We start from the raw sequence: 25793 nt of genomic DNA on the forward strand, positions 1-25793 counted from the left end.
AATATCAAAAACGTTTTCAAATTAATTCTCAAATTGTTTCAGAAGGTCTGTCAAAGTCATACACTTTAAAGTTTGGCATGGTGATCGTTTGCACTAACCCCATTTGAGTTACTTCCCTTAGACCTTGAACATCTAAGTCTGGTTGAAGTTTTTGTAGCTGATGACGCTGAAAATGAAGACATAGTATTTTATCACCGTGGTAACCTCCATGGTGCGTAGTAACACTGGGCAAAAAGTTTTCTGTGTTGTCCAAAACGGACAAAATTTTAATATTTATATATTCTAATAAACAGATAGAATGAATTTTACTCGAGGCCTGTAACACCTTATGTAAATATGCAATAGCTCTGACCAGTTACTCGTGCACATACTCCTTACAGCGCAGGCCTCGCTCTCTAATCTTCGCTGCTATCACTTGTAAATTTTGTAGAAAAATCGTGAACAACGACGAGGTCATTAGTCACAGTGATGATCGAGGCAAGAAGTAGTCACCTTTGTCTCTCATAATACTACACACACATGCATTCTCTTTATCTAGAATATGTACAACATGATTCTAACTAAACTTGAAACGCCTTTATTTATGAATGCTGAAATATTTTCGCGAGAGGACACAAGTAATGAGACTGAGCCTAAACTGGCCTGCGTGAAAAGGCAAAGGTGAAACTTGTCTATTGGTGGCAGCAAAGAGGTAGAAAGCGACGCATGCGCGGTAATCAGTATGACCCGTACAAACGTGCTTAATTGGGAGAAGCGATAGATGTGGGAGGGCCGTGTGAGAGTCAGGTATGGACAGATGCGATGGTAACCGGTGGACCAGAGTGCGTCGACTATGGGAGCTGAAGTTGGCGATTAAGGGGCCATTCCCCTCTTCCATTCTCTCCCCTCCCGTCTCCCTTATAGTGTATAACTTCTAAAGTTTTTCCTAAATTCTGTACAGATATCTACATATATTCTCCAGCTTGTATTTGTAGGCCTACAACAAAGGCGCAAGGTCTTCAAAGATATACATTACACGGGTTCGAAACTAACATCTAAACGCTTGTAATCCAGGCGAGTTCATACCGTACCGAGTTACTAGATCTATACCAAACCCACATTTGCGTCCACAATTCACCTGTTGTAAACCCCATTTAAGTGAAAACTATTCTGAGGTGAATGTTGCTTCTTATGTCACTTTCAGCCCTTCATCAAGCACGTAGCCACACCGGCCATGTAAAATACTGTACAGGCAGGTTTGCAGAATTTTTCTGTGAGTTGATGCTCAGTGCAATGTGTGAAGACTTCGCCGCGTTATGCTGTGAAGCTGTGTGTTCCAGGGTATACTGGGTTGTTATATACATGATTATTAAATGATTTATAATTCTTCAAATCCCATTAGCCAAGAATCAAGCTATCAGACTTACTTTATACTCCTTTACCTTGTTTTTCTTTTCTTGTTAGTGTCCTTAATTTATTGTGTGGCCGTTTAAAGGCGGGCGAGGCACCAGACTGGTACCATCAAAACTCTACACTCTGGTCTCTCCCACCTTTCTGACATCCTGTTTGGAGCTATAGTAACACCAATGTCTAGTATCCGTCGCCTCCATTAAACTTCATTACGAGAATACTGTTAATGGACACGGTATCCAGTGTTGCGGTGTAATGGAGTTATGGTTACGTGACTCATTAGAGTTACTTCCCTTGGACTTGGGACAGACCGGCCTTACAGATGTGTTTATGGAGGTACAGTCAGCTTTAGCCATGGTGTTTGTCTCTTATATTCTCTACCTGCTTACCGCATTTGATCACGAGAATTGGAGGATATACTAAACGACCTTTCACGAAGCATTGTTTCAGCATAAATTATCCCATACTAGCTATTTACAGCACATTTAGTTATCAATACTCTCACTTTAGTTTACCGGATGGTTGTAGCCTTCCCCAGGCTTTTGACCGGTTTTCTCCCACCATAATTCAGACCACCATCGTACAAGAGAAATGTTCTTGGGAGCGGCCTAAAACACCAATCAAATAAACAAAACACTTTAGATTACATCAACGCATTGAGTTTCCTTTCTATTTATACAGTAGACTAAATTTCTCAATACGAACCACAAAAATATATATCCCCAAACTGTCGCGCTTTTACAGTCTGACGCTATAACATCACATGCAGCTTCCACTTCTCTTTGCAACATATCAAAAAAAAACACACAAGCATAAACAAGCACCTTTTGAACTGTTGCCATTAGAAGTGACGTCACAGAAATTTATCACCGCTGTAACCTCCAAAAAAGTTAAATGAAACATTGGACACCATAGTTGGAATTGCGCATGTGTAACACATACATCACTTGCACCAATAGACAAGTATGACTTTTGGACCATGTGCCACGCACTTAAGGTTATTCATGCTTAATCCCATCCAGCCTATAATCAGCATTCATCAATAAAATTGATTCGGGGTCGGTTTCAATAATAGTGTGCATACTTTACAGAAAAAAAAGAATGTGTGTGTACCAAATGATGATCGAAACAATGCTTGAGGCAGATGTTTTTGTTACATTCGTTCCCGTCTCGTCACCCTGAACTCAGTGACCTTGTTGTCCAAAATCATCCACATTTCACCATAAACGTTATACCTGGTCCGTCACCTTTCTTGTCTACACCTAGGCAGATATCGTTGTCATGGGAACGATGGGTTGAAACAATGCACAGCTACATGTATTTAATTGTCATTAGTATCAGTAGGTATCAGCGCGTGTCAACTTCCCCCTAGAAGCTAAATCCACGATTGATGTACACGTCACATCAGAGAAATCCACGCATATTTAACGCCTATATAATCTCCGATCATCTTCATTGCGAAGGTTCAGATGACGTTAATCCCAAATCAGTGTTGAACCCCACTCTACAGCTTCTGTTCCACCTTAAAAATCCACGCTGATGAATGCAGTGTTAGCGTAGGGAACACGTTAATTCTAGGCCATTGCTGAGCTACATACCCCACTGTACAGTCTTTGTTCTACGTTGAGCATATCAGCACAAGTATATAATCCACGTAGATGAATGCAGTGTTAGCGTACCGAACACGTTAATGCTAGGTCGTTGCTGAGCTACATACCCCACTGTACAGCCTTTGTTCTACATTGAGCATATAATCCACGTAGATGAATGCAGTGTTAGCGTACCTAACACGTTAATGCTAGGTCGTTGCTGAACTACATACCCCAGTATACAGCCTTTGTTCTACGTTAAGCATATAATCCACGTAGATGATTGCAGTGGTAGCGTACCGAACACGTTAATACTAGGTCATTGCTGAGCTACATACCCTACCCTACAGCCTTTGTTCTACCTTGAGCATATTATCCACGCCGATGAAGGTAGTGTTAGCGTATGGAACACGTTAATTCTAGGTCATTGCTTAGCTACATACCCCACTGTAAGTCTTTGTTCTACCACAAGTATATAATCCATGTAGATGAATGCAGTGGTAGTGTACCGAGCTATGTACACCACTCTGCAGCCTTTGTTAAGAATAAATAATCCACTTAGATGAATGTAGTAGTAGCGTACCGTACACAAAACAAAAGGTCGAGGATATCACATTTATGATCAAATTTGTGTCTCGTTGAAAAATAATTCTTCCATGTGATCACATGTAAAGGACCTGGTACGGTACGTGCATGATTGGAGCTTTATATGTCGATTGTCATATAACAGGAAAAGAGTAAAAGAGGACTGAAAACAGGAGTAGCATTACAGGTGTGTCAGCAGATGTCACTCACAGCTGTAGTCAGTTTCGCTCCTAGAGGTGCACAGTTTCTTGCACTGGGGTATATTCCCCACCTTACCCTACCAGGTCCATACCAGGGCTAATAAATCTCCTACAAGTTTCCTCTGTTCTGTCAATATCTAGCCATCTATCGAATATGACAAAGATTCCAGCAGAACCGCACTCCTCCATGAGAGGATCGTGACTTAATCTATACTGAAAACCTGGAGATAGTTGATGTCTATCACTGGATTTCAGCAGAATCATGAACCATGTACATGTCACAGGAAACCGTTACTTTGTAAAAAAAGTAAAACCCCATAGCGTATAGATCCACTTGTAACCATCATTCAGAAAAAAATGTGCAGGCCACGTACTTTAGACCGTATATATAATGAATGCTGGGAGCAGCAGCCAGCAACAAGAGAGTACTTATCATGGACAATTCCCAAATAGATCTCAATGACTACCGCTTCTACCTAAAATCCACCAGTCGTCTTGCATGTGGAGCTCTAGTTTCAAACACTTCACATCCCTGGGTTAAATAAAAAATATTTGTAATAAATCTAATACAATCATTGTGTTCAAATTAAAACAGAAAATCAATGATGAACCCAAGAAAGTGCACAATTTCTACACAACAAGCTGTTATCGATAGTCAGTTTTTGCCGACTGTAGTCGGGGATTGTTTTCTCTTGTAACAGGTATAAACGTCATTTATTTATTTGATCGGTGTTTTACGCCGTACTGAAGAGTATTTCACTTATATGACGGCGGCCAGCATAAAGGTGTGAGGAAACCGGACAGAGCCCGGCGGAAACCCACGACCATCCGCAGGTTGCTGGAAGACCTTCCCACGTACGGTCAGAGGGTAAACGTAAAATATTTACAGTAGCCTGTGTTTAAAGACTCGTTTTAATACCCAATGTGTCAACATATAGGTAAGAAAAGAATGATTGATAATGTTGCCACAAGATACCCCTTATGATGTCACATGAAGAATATTTTAGCCACTGAGATCTGATGTGCACAACAGTGAAATTTCTTACGAAAGTTAATAACATGGCGATCCAAAAAAATCCATTTTCAAATCATGTGACTCCGTTGCTAGGATACACTCGGCTGTTCTTTCCAACATTAAGATCATCTTATTTTACGAGATCATATATGACATACATATCGCCCACTTAATGGCGTACATCGTCTTGGTTTCAATTCAAACCTTTCGCGAATTCGGTTGTTAGCGAAGTTTAGCCTGCCGTCGATGCGCGAAGGTAATAATTAATTTGATGGCATTCATATTCACGATTAACTGATGCTCTATGATATGAGGTCAGAATACATCTTTGACATGTTGAACATTTTAATCTATACAGCTCCCCAAATATAAGTTCTAAGATGGTATTTAAAACTTTTGACTGAAGTCACAATATTCTGACTAAAGCCAAAATGTAAAACCTCAGATCTAAGCTTTGTGGGGCTGGAAGTTGAAGTTTTAACACTTTTTCATTTCTAGGGAACAAAAGTAAGCTCGAGAATTATTTTTCAGATTTTGTCATATCAGAAATGGCTTTGTGAAATTGACCCCGCCATCTTTATTTCTGAAGGCGAAGAATAAAGCTGATATCTGATGTAGCCGTCACTGCGAGCGTCTCTCGTTTCAGGTATGCACGGTTGTGATGAGCGGCATCACGTCAATCTAAGCGATATGAAACCAAAGTGGGACATCCGGGATTCTCTAGTACAACCTAAAGTCAGTCAATATTGACATGGACCAGTGTACTTTCAAAGTCAAGCCCAGGGACATGTCCTGTTCATCTATATAGCCAAGCTCTGGGGCATACCATCATCAGATTTCCATTAAACATCATGTTTACTTTTACAAGTGCGAATCAGTCATTTAATGAATGCTTTATTAAAGAAGTGAAATATTCCAAATCACAAAAACTCGTATTAGCTTCAACCAGGTACGAGAGATCAGGTGAACACATTGTTCGCCCGAACAAATACACTTGTGTGAAATGTATAAAACAATACCAATAGCAATGTGATCAGTATATACTCTGAGGAAATGAGTTGATGATAGATTTTTGTAATAAATAGTGAACTGAAAAATATACGTAAAATAACGACTTAAGAAAGAATTCTTTTTCAGAAATATTTGTAGCTCAATTGTAGTTCTAATCTTAAGATTTTGGGCTGGAGAGCACTAACTATCATGGCAGCTACAGAAATGCATATACACATGTCCATCGTCACCTCTGTATATAATTAAAATCGCAATGCCCGCGGCAGCGACAAAAATATTTAGGCAAATCTCCATCGTCACCTCTGTATATATGTATCGATCAAAAATCCAATCTACTTGAGCAAAATAATAGGGCTTGAAGTTCAGAGAGGAACTGATACATGTTTCATTTCATTTCATTCACCAAAGCATGCAGCAGTACAAACGAATTTATGTTGTTAATAAACTTGGGGGGACAGAAACCCCAAGGGGTTTATTATAACCCAATGTAAATTCAATTATGATGTATAGGTACTTATAGATTCAACTGTAATTGATACAACTAAATTTTAACAATATGTATATCATTTGTATACAAATAAAGAGAACATAGTACCCACTGTGTCTGTCGCTACACAGTAAGACAAGTTAACATAAGACATGTACATGAGATGAAGTTTCACGGCGCCTAAATTTAGAAAATAGTTATTTTCTTAAGTACTTCGGACTAAGGCAAGGAGCTAGAAGGGCACTTTTTTAGTTTTTTAGTTTTTTATTTTTATTTTTGTATCAGTGTATTTAGTGAGTTATTTAATCTACACACTAAGAAACCGACGATCAAGATGCCGTGATACACACAGATAATAAAATCTGAAATGCCATATGTCGTTACCCTTGTACTATTTATCCACAAAAAATAAAAACTGCACATGGAAACTAGTTGGAGATATAATATCCCGGACACGAATACGGATGGACAGACGGACACAATTACTATACCATAATCTGCTCCGCCTAATGGTAGCGAGCATATAAAATGGACAAATGTGAGACGCGACACATCGTCATATCTGCACCTTTGCATCGACCAAAACTCAATTCCGCGAAGTTCATGTCGATCTATACAGCAGATATCAGAGGAGTTGCAACCTGGTTACCATTGCAACTGTGGAAGCGAACAAAGTCTCGACACATTGTATCCTCTATATCTATGTATGTACCAAAACCTAAAACTGTACATGGGAAACTATTGGAGTTGTAGCCCGGACACGAATACAGACGAACAGATGGACAAGATTAGGGCTTACTATACCATGGTCTGCTCCACCCAATGACAGTGGGTGTATATACAAATGGACACATGTAAGGCGTGACACATCGTCACATCTTTACCTATGTATCGACCAGGATTCTGGTCCTATGTAAAATAAAAATGGAGTTGTAGCCCTGTGTATTATGTATTCACCAAAAACTAAATCTGAATATGGAAAACAACTGAAGTTGTAGCCCGGACAGGAAATCATATAATATGTATGGGGATGATGGCAATCTGATTACCATGGTAACGGCGAAAATGGACACATGAGAGTAACGAGAAATCATCGCCTCTGTATCTAAGTATCCACTAAGAATTAAATATTGAATATGGAAAACAACTGAAGTGCCAGGACAAGTCCATGTCTAACTATATAGTAGATATCAGGGAAATACCAACCTGGTTACCACAGCAACGTAGAATTGGACAAATGTGATTCGCGACACATCCTCATCTGTGTATGTACATATCCACCAAAAATTAAAACTCTGATTGGAGCTGTATACCGGACACGAAATCATATCTATTTATATATAATATATATTGAAATTTGACCACGATGTGTCACACGACATTTTCAGTTAAATTGTTGATTTGCTGAATTGGCACAGATTAGTAAAAGTGAAAACACAACAACGCTACATTTTAACTCAAATGTCGACTTACATGATCACTAATCACCTGAGCAGAAACTGATTTTCATTGTATCTAATTAGTCTAAATTTGTTAAATTTGCATGCGTAAAACAACAGGAATGTAACAGTTTCTCTCTAAAATGTCGCGGTGTTGGACCATCAAACTTTGAACTAAAAGCCAGTGAAGTACGACAATTTATATTGACATTGACTCTGTCTTCATTAGACGGCGAAAGGCAAAATTTCAACGTACAATGTCATATATTTATAATATAATAAGCCATATATTTCAAAGAACAATTTAGTGCTAAAATAGAGCATTTCTGTCTGCATCAGAGTAGATGGAGCAATAGCCACAATGGGCTCCCATATGTTTTCGCGTTTTTTGTTTAATCGCTCGAATAACCAATATACTTAAATTTAGTGCATTTTTACGTCATTGTAAAGCGTGTGTTATTCCTTTTGAAGCCCTTTTGCTGAGAACCGGATTTTGAACTTTAGTTTGCATTGTCGTATATTTAAACAAGTTTGTACATACCATTTCTTTGTTAAATGACGTGAGCTTCATTCATTTGGGTGTGATCAGGATTTTAGGAAAACCCTCCCCGCCCCAATTCGGACAAATAAACCTCTGGGGTTTTCAATGACAAACCAAACAATAAATGCACCTATAGGCCTGTTCATTTTGTTGATATTGAGATATTTTTTAATTATTCTTCCTTGAAATGCCAGGGTCTTTCGCAACTGACAAAGCTCCCCCCCCCCTCCTGTCCATGCCCAATTCTCTGAACAACATATTGATCATGGTGAAAAGTTATATCAGCAGTAGTTCCTGTATAGTACTGCAGTCTTCTTTAACACCTCGCATCTCGCATACTTGCTGAGGGAGGGGGTTATAACAGGTTTTTTCATTAGGACGGAGGGTTGTGGGGGGAGCTTTTTTTTTTTTCCTTTTTTTCTTTTTTTGGCGTCCTGTTTTAAAAAAGTAAATGAAATAGAGTAAGTTGAAACGTCTTGCTCTATATAAGGAGGCTCTGAAACCAGACAGGCATCCACTTCTGGGAAATCCATAACGGTAAGTACAGAGAGCTGTTTAGCTGTAAATTCTTAAACTCTGTACCTGAGGTAATACTGATTCAACGCATTGGTCAACAGATGATTACACCCAAATGGGACGTATCACATTGCCGATTGTATATTAATCTTGATTTAAAAAAAATGATTACTTAAAACAGGAGTATATATTAAGAGGTTGAGATTATTCATTTTCCTTTCAGATTGTTAACAGTTCAAAATATATGCACAAAGTGTCACGAAAACAATATTTATCTATCTATCTATTTAATTCCAATAATATTTAAATTATCATGAGGCAACAGATTTATGAAGAGGTGAATGTCATGGAGAGGGATCGGCATCTTCTCGTCCCTTTCAGTCCCTTCTTCAATACTCCTATCATTAAGGCATAAATAAATAGTTATAAAAAGTCGGGAGACCTGCGCACAGTTGTTCGAAAGTGTATTGGTTAATACTGGTATTAAGTCATATTTTATATTTAAAATTTTAGCCAAACTCAGCAGCCAGTGCAGTTCTCCAAAGTAAATGTGTAATTGTGCCAACTGTCACAATTGTCGTCGCTGCCACGGTTTTCCTCGCTGTGCTGTAAGTCTTTCTTCATACTGTACTAATCCAGCTAGCGCTTATTATTACAGTGCAAAATATAAGCACAAAGTGTCACAAAAAGAGAGTTTATTTCGGATATCATGAGGCAACAGGTTAATGAGGCAACAGGTTATGAGTAGATAAATGCCATGCTGAGGGATGGGTATCATTTGATCAGATACTTGACCGAACACATGAAATAAAGCTATAGCCATGAAGCAGTGCGATTGTAATATAATTTGCTACACATTTACATGACCAGTTGGAAAAAAACTTTACCGAGGTACATTTAAGATGATAAGAGGCTGTATTTTACCGGTTTACCATTTACCAATTGTAACACTGTCGTCGCTACTATGGTCTTGCTCTCTGCACTGTAAGCCTTTCTTCATACAGTACGAATCCAGCTAGCGCTTAATATCTCTCTGGTGACACTAAGTCAAGACGTTTGTCATATAACTGACGAAGGTCAGTGGTTTATCCGGAGCACTTCACTTTTTACTACCCATCAATCTGACCGCCGTCAAATAAGTAAAATATTCTTGAGAACCGATACTATAAATAGATAATTTCATTTTTACACAGAATATTCTCTTTTCCAAGTAGTGGTACAGTACAACACGAACACTTCCCTCTGTCATGGCCCGACTCTTGTTGCCGTTGGCGACTTTCCTGGTCACTGCTGAATTGAGCTCAGCGGCCAGTTTTTGGGACAATCTGAAGCTGGATTGTGGCGTATCGGTGTGGTCTGACTGGGGACCTTCTGTCAATGGGTATCGTACCCGCACCCGGCAGATCTACAGACAACCTCAAAATGGTGGTGCCCTGTGCCCTAACGTATCTGAAACTGACAAGGGTATGTATACATTCGATCAAATCCATCTAATTAATACATTGTTTGTGTTCACATAAGTTTCTATAGCCATGTTTCAGTTTCACATGAACACATTGGCATGTCATTGTATAGGTGCGTAACGCTACATTAGTTAACATGGGTTTAATTTCGAGATTTTTCGTTCGCTTTAGATCCATGGGTCAAGCAGACAACTGCTGAAAAGGCCGCGACAATACGGAACAACTTTTTGTCAGGATCTGGGGGATCGTCTTCCGGTCGCAAACGCCGAGACACGACAGTAAGAGATCGTGACATTCTCTTCATCGTAGACAGCAGTGGAAGCATTGATGCCAACGAATACAGCATTGCCAAAACCAACTTGGCAAACCTAATCGGCAAAATCTGCGGCAAAATTGGTTTGGGATCGCAGAGTAACAGGGCAGCTCTGATTATCTTCTCAAGTAAACCTCAAGAGATTTTTGACTTTGATGATCACGACAATTTGGCTGATGTGCAGGCTGCCGTTCGCAACATACCGTACATTTCGGGTAGCACCTGTACGGGAGACGCTTTAGAGTACGCTAAGACAATGTTTACCTCGAGTAAAGGTAGGTTTGTGTATTTACCTGTCGTATTTATTTACGTACCGGTATTTATTTCTCTGTGGTCCAAACGAAATATACACTCAAGAATTTTTCTCTTATACGATGGCAGGCAGCTATATGGGTGTGAGAAACCACCAGAATATCCGAGATAAACTAGCGACCTTCGTCAAGTTTCTAACAAACGGGACGTATAGGTATACCTCTATTCAGGTCTATCAAACCGAAGACTAAATAGATGAATGTCAACACAACCAGTTTGGAAAACACACCTTTTTTAGCTTGTCAGTGTTTTCTATGGCTCCATTTTGGAGCTCCTGTGGTCATTATTTCAGCATGGGTAATTAGGTTAGATTTAGGTTTAGATTTAGGTAATAAAAACAAAAAAAATTAAATTATTAAGATTTAAAGAAAACAAATGTAATGAACCTTGGATGATAAAACAATTTAAGAATGAGACAAATATGCATTTTATCGCGGGTATCCCACCCTATCTGCAGTCTTCACAAATGGTCTAAAACGCAAACAATTTCTGAAGGACAAGAGCTTCCAGGGTATAGTCGGCCCCTGAACCCTCGATTATACTACACGTAAGCAAGTACCATATGCCCCATACAAATGTTGTTCAAAAGCAAGTGAAAGACCATACTGTGTGCTTTCCCGCCGTTTTATAGGAGCTCGACGAGACCTGGATTCCGTCAAAGAAGTGGTAGTCCTCACAGATGGCGGCTCCAACTGTGGACCTGACGCTGTGACGAAGGCGAGGGAGCTTCAGGAGAGTAAACGTGTGTTCGTCTTCGCTATCGATAATTTCAGCCCTGCAGGAAGGAGAGAAATGGATGCGATGGCCAGTCACCCGCCTTCAAAACATCTGTTTTACGCGGGATCGTTCATAGACTTTAAAAACATCGTTATGACAGTCTTACGCTATCCAAATACCTGTGCCCCTTTAGTGATCAATTAAAGCCCCCTGTGAACTCAAATCCTAATTTCGAAAAACTCCATCTGAAGGAGATATTCCCCTTCCTGAACACAAGTTGGCTTCACACCACACATAATACGTATTCCTCACACCTTGTCTTTTAAATATGCACAAGGCCATCAGCTGCATGTATTGTCTTATTACTGTCAATAAATTTCTCATTTTTGAAATTTATATATGGTCAGTTTTGTTTAGGATTACTTAACACACGATTTTCTTTTAATATTTACCATGGTTTGGCTTAAGGGGCGTTCTTACCAAAACTTCTGAGAGTTGAAAGTGTTGAGAGAACAGAGATGTTATTATTGTTATATGATGTATTTATTTCATTGGAGTTTTACGCCGTACTCAAGGCCATTTCACTTATACGACGGCGGTCAGGGCAAATCCCACGGTCCAGTTCACAGTGGTCAAAAGACGGTTTTAATCAATGGGCCAGAATCCCCTCAATATTTACAAGTGCTGCCGTCGTCAAGTACAAGGAATTTTCAGCCAGCGAACGTGAATGTTTCCCAGGGATAAAAGACTTATCTGCAGAGATAATGATATAGATGAGGAGGTAAATGAGCCATTTGGAGTGGTGCGTAAGTACACAAGCGAAGAGCCGATCTGCCGTGGAACGAACAAAAGTACATGGCTATATATCTTTGCTACAGAGTTGAAGACTTTGGCGACAGCCCAAGATTTACCACTTTAGTTCCCATGTGTATGTTTTTAAGTTATCGATTCCAAGTCATGTTTCAGTCATAACTAAGAGTACTTTCAAATGCACGAAATTTGCCCATTGTATGTGTGGCTCTGGGGAGTTACAATGCTTTAACAGTGATAGACGCACAGCGAAGAAATCTCGGCCATGCGCAGTATCTCGATTATTCTCGGCAGAGCTCGGACGTAATGATCAGAACACTGTACAACAAAAGACTACACATGGAAAGTAAAACGAGTGGATCGAGGACAGCATGATAATTCGTAAATGGCGGAAACACAGCCTCTTGGTAATTTACCACAGTTCTGGTTTTATTCTAACTGTTCATGTAAATCCTTTAACAATAGTAAATTGAACACCCTCTAACACCGTGACTTAAGCAGAGTTAGGTTAAAAAATGTAGTGATGTAATGTTTTAGAAGTCATTGGCCTAGAATTACTCAACATACTGTTTTGTCATCACATTTAACACACAATCAGATTAAAACGGACTGCATAATTTCTTCCAGCATATTGCTGTCAGCAAGGTTTAGTTACAGTGACGAGAAAACAGATTGTCAATACTCTATGGCAAGCCACTTTTTTAACAGACCAGCGTTTTATGTTCGTCAAGGTTAAATGACTTATCTACAGAGATAAGAATACAGAGTCCAGTTATAGCAATCAGAAAGCTATACACGCGTAAGAACGCTATGCACGGATCCTCCACCCGGTCACCACCAGGAAAGTTTTGTCACAGTGATGAGCAAACAGATCGCCAGCACAATGCCATGTACACGGCTTCCATTTCCGGTGATCCCCACACAGTTCTGATTTGTGAAGATCTTAGGTGATTTGCCATAAAATTAAAAAATAACGATTTTTTGTCTAGTGATTTTTGATTTCCGCAGCCTTTGTTTTTACAAGTTAAAGTTCCATTTAAAACTCGAGGTCGGTCTTTAAAACCCAATGTCGAAATGTAACATGCCAAAAAATAAACACGAAAACTTGCCGAAGATTTCCAGAACTCGGCGTAGAGTTTTGGGGGACTGATACAAGTGGTTTTCTGTGGCACGAAAAGAAAACACCGTATTCAGTAGCCCTTAACCTAACGGAGCTATCGAAAGTTTAACGCAAGGCATTGTTGGTATATAAAAGCTGATGTCATTTCTCGTTGTTATGTTAGAGAGGAAATCCACTGAGTTGTAAATACACAGTTTGACATACAACAGTTCAGGAGTGGCATGTTAATAGCGAGAATTAATCAGCTTCTGAAAACCTAACACATTATTTCTCCACATTACACAGATGTAGTGAAGTAGATATGGGTTAAAGGTTATCTAGAGTAATGTGTGAGCGTTGTTAATGCCACCATCATGACATCCATCAGGCCTACGTGCAAGTGATGCATCAATATGAATTCATAATTTTATTTTAAATCACTTTCAAGATATTTAAATCAAAAACTACACTATCACTGGCAGTTACTGAATTTCAATCAGTCCCAGCGTTGAATAGGAAACTCCGTTGAGGATCCAGTTTTGCAGAGTGTTTAAGGCTTCATTCAAGAATTGTTTTGCTTCTACGACGATCTGTTTTATTTCTCTAGGAAAACTGGATTGCCTGTTGTAAACCATGGGCGTTTTGGAAACGACTGGCAAATTTTCCAAAACTGACAAAAAAAAACAATGGCAAATTTTTCATCTGTTGGTTTTAGGGTGATTTGAAAACTTGTCCTACCATTATTGACTCAGAACGCTCATTTATGTTGTACGAGTGGTATACGAATGTCGGACTTGGCGCTTAGATTTAGAGAATGATCCACTTTTGGAGACTTGCTGAAATTAAAAGAGATTAAAGAGAGACTTTTCCAAAAAACTGAACTTCCTGTGATTTCCCACTTTCTTTTGGACACTCTTAAAGAAAAAAATCTAATTTCTGGAATGTATGCATGCATGCTTGGAGGTTAACGTCGAACTAAACAATTTTCAGTCATATGACGATGGGGAGCCATTAAGTGTGTGTACATATATTGTGTCTTCTTGTGACTTGACGAGTCCAAGCTGCCAAAGTTCTGTCGCCACTGAAATATCATGTCGAACACAACAGGTATGACACCCCACTCAGTGACATTATACTGACAAAGGGGGACAACCAATCCTTCTTTCCTTGCTCTAACCTCTCAGCACTGACAACAGCAAGTATCAATTTTAAAGTCTTGGGTATGACCCGGCACGGGTTCGATCCTGGTGTCTCCTGACTTCGAGGCGGACGCTCTAAACATTAGGCCACCGAAGCGTCCAATTTCTGGAATGTGATATGCAGATCTTAAAATGAAACATTTCAAAAATCTTAAGATTTACCTGTTCGAAAAATAATCATTATCAAAAATGATACCTTAAATTACTGTTCTGTTTTTGTGATGTTTTTACAATTTTTTCTGTCATTAAATCAGATACATGTACAGTCAGATGTATGAATCGTATGAATGTATTTGCATCAAGAACCATACTACTTGCTCTAAACTTGTTTTCCTTCTCGCTCAGTAATTTGGACCTGTATGATATATGATATCAAAAACGTTTTCAAATTAATTCTCAAATTTTTTGAGAAGGTCTGTCAAAGTCATACACTTTAAAGTTTGGCATGGTGATCGTTTGCACTAACCCCATTTAAATTACTTCCCTTAGACCTTGAACATCTAAGTCTTGTTGAACTTTTTGTAGCTGATGACGCTGAAAATGAAGACATAGTATTTTATCACCGTGGTAACCTCCATGGTGCGTAGTAACACTGGGCAAAAAGTTTTCTGTGTTGTCCAAAACGGACAAAATTTTAATATTTATATATTCTAATAAACAGATAGAATGAATTTTACTCGAGGCCTGTAACACCTTATGTAAATATGCAATAGCTCTGACCAGTTACTCGTGCACATACTCCTTACAGCGCAGGCCTCGCTCTCTAATCTTCGCTGCTATCACTTGTAAATTTTGTAGAAAAATCGTGAACAACGACGAGGTCATTAGTCACAGTGATGATCGAGGCAAGAAGTAGTCACCTTTGTCTCTCATAATACTACACACACATGCATTCTCTTTATCTAGAATATGTACAACATGATTCTAACTAAACTTGAAACGCCTTTATTTATGAATGCTGAAATATTTTCGCGAGAGGACACAAGTAATGAGACTGAGCCTAAACTGGCCTGCGTGAAAAGGCAAAGGTGAAACTTGTCTATTGGTGGCAGCAAAGAGGTAGAAAGCGACGCATGCGCGGTAATCAGTATGACCCGTACAAACTTGCTTAACTGGGAGAAGCGATAGATATGGGAGGGCAGTGTGAGAGTCAGGTATGGGCAGATGCGATGGTAACCGGTGGACCAGAGTGCGTCGACTATGGGAGCTGAAGTTGGCGATTAAGGGGCCATTCCCCTCTTCCATTCTCTCCCTTCCCGTCTCCCTTATAGTGTATAACTTCTAAAGTTTTTCCTAAATTCTGTACAGATATCTACATATATTCTCCAGCTTGTATTTGTAGGCCTACAACAAAGGCACAAGGTCTTCAAAGATGTACATTACACGGGTTCGAAACTAACATCTAAACGCTTGTAATCCAGGCGAGTTCATACCGTACCGAGTTACTAGATCTATACCAAACCCACATTTGCGTCCACAATTCACCTGTTATAAACCCCATTTAAGTGAAAACTATGCTGAGGTGAATGTTGCTTCCTATGTCACTTTCAGCCCTTCATCAAGCACGTAGCCACACGGGCCATGTAAAATACTATACAGTCAGGTTTGCAGAATTTTTCTGTGAGTTGATGCTCAGTGCAATGTGTGAAGACTTCGCCGCGTTATGCTGTGAAGCTGTGTGTTCCAGGGTATACTGGGTTGTTATATACATAATTATTAAATGATTTATAATTCTTCAAATCCCATTAGCCAAGAATCAAGCTATCAGACTTACTTTATACTCCTCTACCTTGTTTTTCTTTTCTTGTTAGTATCCTTAATTTATTGTGTGGCCGTTTAAAGGCGGGCGAGGCACCAGACTGTTACCATCAAATCTGGTCTCTCCCACCTTTCTGACATCCTGTTTGGAGCTATAGTAACACCAGTGTCTAGTATCCGTCGCCTCGATTAAACTTCATTACGAGAATACTGTTAACGGACACGGTATCCAGCGTTGCGGTGTAATGGAGTTATGGATACGTGACTCATTAGAGTTACTTCCCTTGAACTTGGGACAGACAGGCCTTACAGATGTGTTTATGGAGGTACACTCAGCTTTAGCCATGGTGTCTGTCTCTTATATTCTCTACCTGCTTACCGCATTTGATCACGAGAATTGGACGATATACTAAACGACCTTTCACGAAGCATTGTTTCAGCATAAATCATCCCATACTAGCTATTTACAGCACATTTAGTTATCAATACTCTCACTTTAGTTTACCGGATGGTTGTAGGTTTCCCCCGGATTTTGACCGGTTTTCTCCCACCATGATTCTGACCATCCTCGTACAAAAGAAATGTTCTTGGGAGCGGCCTAAAACACCAGTCAAATAAACAAAAACCTTTAGATTACATAAACGCATTGAGTTTCCTTACTATTGATGCAGTAGACTAAATTTCTCAATAAGAACCCCAAAAATATATATCCCCAAACTGTCGCGCTTTTACTATCTCTCGGTATAACATCACATGCAGCTTCCACTTTTCTCTGCAACATATGAAAAAAAAAACACACAGCATAAACAAGCACCTTTTGAACTGTTCCCAATGGAGGTGACGTCACAGAAATTTGTCACCGCTGTAACCTCCCAAAAAGTTCAATAAAACTGCGTTGCAGTATTATTCGGCGTAAAATATTAGACACCATAGCTGGAATTGCACATGTTTAACGCATACATCACTCGCACCAATAGACAAGTATGATTTTGGACCATGTGCGACGCACTTAAGGTTATTCAATCCTCATCCAGCCTATACTCAGCATTCATCAATAAAATTTATTCAGGTGTTGGTTGCAATAATATTGTGCATACTTCACAGAAAAAAAGAATGCGTGTGTACCAAGTGATGATAGAAACAAAGCTTCAGCCAGATGTTTTTGTTACATTAGTTCCCGTCTCGTCACCACGAACTCAGTGACCTTGTTGTCCAAAATCATCCACATTTCACCATAAACGTTATGCTTGGTCCGTCAACTTTCTTCTCTACACCTAGGCAGATATCGTTGTCATGGGAACAATGGGTTGAAACAATGCATAGCTGCATGTATTTAATTGTCATCAGTATCAGTAAGTATCAGCGCGTTTCAACTTCCCCCTAGAAGCTAAATCCACGATTGATGTACACGTCAGATCAGAAAAATCCACGCATATTTACCGCCTATACAATAATCTCCGATCATCCCCATTGCGAAGGTTTAGATGACGTTAATCCCAAATCAGTGTTGAACCCCATTCTACAGTCTTTCTTCTGCCTTGAGCATATAATCCACGCTGATGAATGCAGTGTTAGCGTACCGAACTCCTTAATACTAGGCCATTGCTGAACTACATACCCCATACAAAATCCACGTAGATAAAGGTAGTGTTACCGTATGGAACACGTTAATTGTAGATAATTGCTGAACTGCAAACCCCACTGTACAGCCTTTGTTCTACCTTGAGCACATAATCCACGTAGCTAAAGATAGTGTTACCGCATGGAACACGTTAATTGTAGATCATTGCGGAACTGCAAATCCCGCTGTACAGGCTTTGTTCTACCTTGAGCACATAATCCACGTAGATAAAGGTAGTGTTAGCACATGGAACATGTTAATTGTAGATCATTGCTAAACTTCAAACCCCGCTGTACAGCCTTTGTTCTACCACAAGTATATAATCCACGTAGATGAACGCAGCATTAGCATACACGTTTCACTTATACGACGGCGACCAGCATTATTGTGGGAGGAAACCGGACAGAGCCCGGGGGATACCCACGACCATCCGCAGGTTGCTGCAAGACCTTCCCATTTACGACCGGAGAGGAAGCCAGCATGAGCTGGACTTGAACTCAGAGCGACCGCAATGGTTTGAGCATTTGAGCCAAAGTATTTATTTATTTATTTATTTGATTGGTGTTTTACGCCGTACTCAAGAATATTTCACTTATACGACGGCGGCCAGCATTATGGTGGGAGAAAACCAGGAACAGCCCGGGGAAAACTCATGATCATCCGCAGGTTGCTTGAAGACCTTCCCACTTACGGCCGGAGAGGAAGCCAGCATGAGCTGGACTTGAACTCACAGCGACCGCATTGGTGAGAGGCTTCTGGGTCATTACGCTGCGCTAGCGCGCTAACCGACTGAGCCACGGAGGCCCCCAGCAGAAGTATATAATGCAGTGTTAGCGTACCGAACATGTTAATGCTAGGTCATTGCTGAGCTACATACCCCCACTGTACAGCCTTTGTTTTTACGTAGAGCATATAATCCACGTGGATGAATGCAGTGTGGGCGTACCGAACACGTTAATGCTAGGTCATTGCTAGTAGCGTATGGAACACGTTAATTATAGGCATTTGCTGAGCTACAAACCCCACTATACAGCCTTTGTTCTACGTTGAGCATATCAGCACAAGTATATAATCCACGTAGATGAATGCAGTGTTAGCGTACCGAACACGTTAATGCTAGGCCATTGCTGAACTACATACCCCACTGTACAGCGATTGTTCTACGTTGAGCATATAATCCACGTGGATGAATGCAGTGGTAGCGTACCGAACACGTTAATGCTAGGTCATTGCTAAACTACAAACCCCACTGTACAGTTTTTGTACCTTAAGCACAAAAGCACGCAGATGAATGCAGTGTTAGCGTATCGAACACGTTAATGCTTGGCTATTGCTGAACTACATAAACCACTGTACAGTCGTTGTTCTAACATAAGGATATAATCCACGTAGGTGATTGCAGTGGTAGCGTACCGAGCTATGTACACCACTCTGCAGCCTTTGTTAAGAATAAATAATCCACTTACATGAATGCAGTAGTAGCGTACCGTACACAAAACAAAAGGTCGAGGATATCACATTTATGATCAAATTTGTGTCTCGTTGAATAATAATTATTCCATGTGATCACATGTAAAGGACCTGGTACGGTACGTGCATGATTGGAGCTTTATAAGTCGATTGTCATATAACAGGAAAAGAGTAAAAGAGGACTGAAAACAGGAGTAGCATTACAAGTGTGCCAGCACATGTCACTCACAGCTGTAATCAGTTTCGCTCCCAGAGATGCACGGTTTCTTGCACTGGGGTATATTCCCCACCTTACCATACCAGGTCCATACCAGGGCTAATAAATCTCCTACAAGTTTCCTCTGTTCTGTCAACATCTAGCCATCCATTAAATATGACAAAGATTCCAGCACAAGGGCCCGTTCAAGACTGGATACAATATATGTATTTCAAAGCATATAGTTTTGTATAACAAGAGACAGACAAGCATGTACTTATATTAGCATAAGGCTCTCAATATTTTCTGGTGAACTCAAACAATCCATATAGTATACATCTCAAGGTTTCCAACTGAAGCACTAGTTGCACAACTTCCTCGAGGGCATCAAGGGCTGGTGGCGTTTTTTTTCTGCGTCTAAGGAGAATAAATATAGACATTTGTTCTCTATAGTGCAGCTATCTCTATACTCCAGTGTTTAACGGGGAGTATTACAGACTGAGTGGCGTTCTTTCGCTACGATGGTATATGAGCATTCAGAAGTCCACTGTGACATTTTCCATCAGCTGTCCCTTCTCTGGCCGGCTTCATCGTCCGGCGTGTGGTTTTACTCCATACTGTGACATTGTAGTGAGTTTATGTCTTGACACTCAGTTACTCCATACTGTGACACTGGAGTGAGTTTATGTCTTGACACTCAGTTACTCCATACTGTGACATTGTAGTGAGTTTATGTCTTGACAATCAGTTACTCCATACTGTGACACTGGAGTGAGTTTATGTCTTTGAGAATGGCTAGCTTCATATTGTGCCCCTAGAGAGTGTTGATGTCTATGAGGACTTACTCCATGCTGTTTGCATTTCATTTACTTACACTGGAATGACGCAGGGTGGTTGCGGAGGTACCTGTATAACATCATACATATTTACATAATATGGCGGCTATTCACACGTGTGGCTTAAAATTCTACTCTGTTTGTGCTGGTCGAGTCTTTAGATTGCAGAATGAATTTCAATTATCCATAAGAGTAATCTGTTCTGTACTTAACTTCTAAGTCCTTTTATTTTGGACAGACGGAGAGCAAGCGATATTCGTCACCCGTGCAACCTGTTTCGAAAACCTTGATACACATATTCGATAACGATTTCAACGCCGGAGCTGTTGAAATAATACGATGGTAAATGTTTTGGCAAACGTTTGTAGAATATTTTTTTTGGTGTTAATTTATACAGATTACAGTAATTTGCGAAAACACCCAAATCACTTTAAAGGCCTCTCTCATTTCTGATATCATTATACTGCCATATGTAACAAATATGAGATTAAGATAGACGGATCCCAGATATAATAAAATGAGCACACTCAAAAAATGAATCTGTTAATTTTAACACAAAGTCTATTGTCTGAGTGCAGGTGTATAAACCACATCAAGGTGATATAATGGAACAGACGAGATAAATAACCTATAACATATTTCTCTCTGTACTCTACGTCTTAATTATATTATATTTATGAATTCGTTTAGGTCATTCAAGTACAGGGGAAAAGTAATAACCAGAGATTCTCGAAAATTCCCAAATGGATCTCAATACCTACCTCCTCTATCTAAATTCATCTCGGTTAAATAATAAATATATTCCTAATAAATCTATTACAGTCATTATGTTCAAATCATAAAACAAAATTAATGGTGAACCCAAGAAAGTGCACAATTTCTACACAACAAGCTGTTACCTATAGTCAGTTTTTGCCGACTGTAATCGAGGATTTTTTCTCTTGTAACAGTATAAACGTCATTTATTTATTTATTTGATTGGTGTTTTACGCCGTACTCAAGAGTATTTCACTGATATGACGGCGGCCATCATTATAGTGGGAGGAAACCGAGCAGAGACCGGCGGAAACCCACGACCATCCGCAAGTTGCTGGTTGCACGTACGGCCAGTAGGTGATCGTCATGTTGTTCTAAAGAATTGCAAAGGGGTTGTTAGGTCATGTCTGTATATTTCTCATAATATGTTGATCGTGTAATATCTATTAATAAACGTGGGAAACAAATAAAATATTTACAGCAACCTGTGTTTAAAACTCGTTTTAATACCCTATATGTCAACATATGGGTAAGAAAAGAATAATTGACAATGTTACCACGAGATACCCTTTACGATGTCAAATGAAGAATATTTTAGCCACTGAGATCTGATGTGCACAACAGTGAAATTCCTTGCCATAGGTAATAATATGGCGATCCAAAAATCCATTTTCAAATCATGTGACTCCGTTGCTAGGATAAACTCGGCTGTTCTTTCCAAGATTCAGATCAGGCTCTTATTTTACGAGATCATATATGACATACATATCGCCCACTTAATGGCGTACATCGTCTTGGTTTCAATTCAAACGTTTCGCGAATTCGGTTATTAGCGATTAATTTGATGTTAATTGTGACATTGATATTCTCGAACTGATGCCTTGTAATATCAGGTCAGGATTACTCTAGGTTTAAAGGACACATGCTTCCTTAGAGTACATCTTTGACATGTTGAAAACAACACACTCGAAAAAAACTCAATCCAGTTTAGTGGAGAAGACAGCCATTTTAAGCCAAAATTAAAAAACCTTGTCACAATACTTGTTTTCGGAAAGAAAAGTTGAAATTTTGACTCATTTATTTTAAGTTAACATTGAAAAGGTGGTAAACATTTTAATCTATACAGCGGGCCGAATATAAGTTCTAAGATAACATTTAAAACTTTTGACTGATTCCAAGCTTAAGCCAAAATGTTAAACCTCAAATCTAAGCGTTGTGGTGACGGAAGTTGAAGTTTTAACAAATTTTCATCTCGAAAGAACAAAAATAAGCTCGAAAATTCTTTTTCAAGTTTGGTCATATCAGAAACTGACCCCGATCGGTATTTCTGAAGGCTAGGAATAAATCTGACATCTGATGCAGCCGTCATTGCGATAGTCTCGCTTTTCAGACGTGCAAGGTCGTGATGATCGGCATCATGTCAGCCTAAGCGATATGAAACCACAGTGGGATATCCGGGATTCTCTAGTACAACCTGAAGTCAGTCAATATTGACATAGGCCATTGTGCTTTCAAAGTTAAGCCCAGGACATGTTTTGTTCATCTATATAGCCATGTTCTGGGGCATACCATCATCAGATTTCCAGCAAACATCATGTTTATTACGTCACATGTTTACTCTACAAGGAAGAACCAGTCATTTAATGAAGGCTTTATTAAAGAAGTAAAATATTCAAAATCACGAAAGCTCGTGGTAGTTTTAACCAGGTACAAAAGGCCAGGTGAACACAGTGTTCGCCCGAACAAATACACTTATGTGAAATGTATAAAAGAACACTAACAGCAATGTAATGAGTATCAACTTTGAGGAAATGTACTCCATGGGTGTTAACGATAGATTTTTGCTCGTAAAGCAACGAGTTAACAAAGAACACAGCTCCGGCGTTGTAGCTCAATTGTAGTTAAAATAGTGAACCGAAAAGAATACGTAAAGCAACGAGTTAACAAAGAATTTTTTTTCAAAAAAGCTCAATGTAGCTCAATTGTAGTTCTTATCTTAAGATTTTGAGCTGGGGAGCACTAATTATCATGGCAGCTACAGAAATGCATATACACATGTCCATCGTCACCTCTGTATATAATTAAAATCGCAATGGCCGCGGCAGCGACGAAAATAATTACACAAATTTCTATCGTCACCTATGCATGTATGTATCCATCAAAATCCAAACTATTCAAGCAAAATAATACAGCTTGGAGTTCAGAGAGGAACTGATATCTATTTCATTTCATTCACCAAAGCATGCAGCAATACAGACGACTTTATGTTGTTTATAAACTTGGGGGGAACAGAAACCCCAAGTGATTTTATAACCCAGTGTAAATTAAATAATGGTGTATAGGCACTTATAGACTCAGTAATTGATACAACTAAATTTTAACAATATGTATATTATTAGTACATAAATAAAGAGAACACAGTACCCACTGTGTCTGTTGCTACACTGTGAGACAAGTTAACATAACACATGTACATGGGATGAAGTTTCAAGGGCGTGATCCCTAAACAGTAATTTTCTTCAGTAATTCGGATTTAGGTAAGGAGTTAGAGTTAGAGGCATTCTTTTACTTTTGAGTTTTTTATTTTTATTTTTATATTAGTGTACTTAGTGAGTTATTTAATCTACACACAAAGAAACCGACGATCGAGATACCGTGATACCAATAGATAATAAAATCTGAGATGCCATATGTCGTTATCCATGTTACCCATGTACAAAAAATAAAAACTGTGTATGTAAACCAGTTGGAGATATCATAGCCAGGACACGAATACGGATAGAAAGACGAGCAGAATTACTATACCATAATTTTCCGGACATATATCAAATGGACAAATGTGAGGCGCGACACATCGTCATATCCGCACCTTTGCATCGACCAAAACTCAATTCCACGAAGTTCATGTCGATCTATATAGAAGATATCAGAGGAGCTGCAACCTGGTTACCATTGCAACTGTGGAAGTGAACAAAGTCTCGACACATTGTATCCTCTATATCTATGTATGCACCAAAAACTAAAACTGTACATGGGAAACTATTGGAGTTGTAGCCCGGACATGAATACAGACAAACAGATGGACAAAATTAGGGCTTATTATACCATAGTCTGCTCCACCCAATGACACTGGGCGTAAACAATTGGACACATGTGAGGCTTGACACATCGTCACATCTTTACCTATGTATCGACGAGGAAAGTTGTAGTCCTTACACGAATCTCAAGTCGATCTATATTACTGTTACCATGGCAACTGTGGAAATGGACATATGTGAGTGGCGACACATCGCCATCTGTGTCTCTATGTATCCACCAAAAATCAAAACTGAATATGGAAAAACAAGTGAAGTTGTAGCCCAGACAGGATATCAAAAAATATATATAGGGATGATGGCAAACTGATTACCATGCCAACGGTGAGAATTGAAAAATGTGATTAACGAGAAATCACGGCCTCTGTAGCTAAGTATCCACTAAGAATTAAAAATTCCAAGTCCAGGACAAGTCCATGCCTAACGATATAGTAGATATCAGGGAAATACCAACTTGGTTACCATAGCAACGTAGAAATCGACAAATGTGCTTCACGACACATCGTCAACTGTGTATCTACGTATCCACCAAAAATTAAAACTCCAACTAACGTTGTATACCGGACACGAAATCATATCTATTTTATATATAATATATATTGAGAATTGGCCACGATGTGTCACACGACATTTCAAGTTAAAATATTGCACTGACGTGTTGGTTATAAACGTTGCGTTTCTTGCGATGTCGTGTTGTTCCGTTTTAAAAACTGTGATAAAAACGCGATATTTTAAGTTAAATTATTGCTTTTGCCATTGCAACAAGAAGGTAACAATCTTCTAAAATGTCGTGGTGTTGAACCATCACATTTGGAACTAAAAGCCAGAGGACTACGACATTTTACATTGACATTAACTCTGTCTTCATTTGGACTCGAATGGCAAAATTTCAACGTACAATGTCGATTCCTCGCCTTGTTAAGCCATATATTTCAAAGCAACCATTTAGTGCTAAAATAGAGCATTTCTCTGTGCATCAGAATAGATGGAGCAATAGCCACAATGGGCTCCCATATGTTTGCTCGTTTTTTGTTTAATCGCTCAAATAACCAATAAACTTGAATTTAGTGCATTTTACGTCAATGTAAACCGTGTGTTATTCCTTTTGAACACCTCCTGCTGAGAAGCAGACTTTGAGCTTTAGTTTGCATTGCCGTATATTTAAACAAGCTTTTTCATAACATTTCTGCGTTAAATGACGTGAGCTTCATTCATTTGGGTGTGGTGAGGATTTTAGAAAATACCACCCCGGCCACAATTCGGACAAATAAACTTCTGGGGTTTTCAATGACAAACCAAACAATAAATGCACTGATATTTTTTAATTATTCTACCTTCAAATGCCAGGGTCTTTTGCAACTGACAAAGCTCCCCCC

The 25793-nt window shown here is 39.3% G+C and overlaps 1 protein-coding gene across 1 annotated transcript; it reads left to right on the forward strand.

Moving 5' to 3' along the window:
• The first annotated feature begins 10019 nt into the window (after positions 1 to 10019).
• On the forward strand, positions 10020 to 11973 carry LOC135467248 (von Willebrand factor A domain-containing protein 1-like). Its single transcript, XM_064745014.1, has 3 exons — positions 10020 to 10236; positions 10407 to 10823; positions 11492 to 11973. The coding sequence occupies exons 1-3, from the start codon at positions 10020 to 10022 to the stop codon at positions 11779 to 11781; spliced, it is 924 nt and encodes a 307-aa protein (XP_064601084.1). The 3' UTR covers positions 11782 to 11973.
• The last annotated feature ends 13820 nt before the right edge of the window (positions 11974 to 25793 follow it).

Source organism: Liolophura sinensis, chromosome 6 (assembly GCF_032854445.1).
Source record: "Liolophura sinensis isolate JHLJ2023 chromosome 6, CUHK_Ljap_v2, whole genome shotgun sequence".
NCBI classification, from domain to species: domain Eukaryota; kingdom Metazoa; phylum Mollusca; class Polyplacophora; order Chitonida; family Chitonidae; genus Liolophura; species Liolophura sinensis.

Excerpts from the sequence above, each read along its gene's own strand:
- LOC135467248 (XM_064745014.1), top strand. The coding sequence starts at position 10,020 with ATGGCCCGACTCTTGTTGCCGTTGGCGACTTTCCTGGTCACTGCTGAA. Across the intron at positions 10,237-10,406 it reads CGTATCTGAAACTGACAAGG|ATCCATGGGTCAAGCAGACA; the intron begins GTATGTATACAT and ends CGTTCGCTTTAG. Across the intron at positions 10,824-11,491 it reads AATGTTTACCTCGAGTAAAG|GAGCTCGACGAGACCTGGAT; the intron begins GTAGGTTTGTGT and ends GCCGTTTTATAG.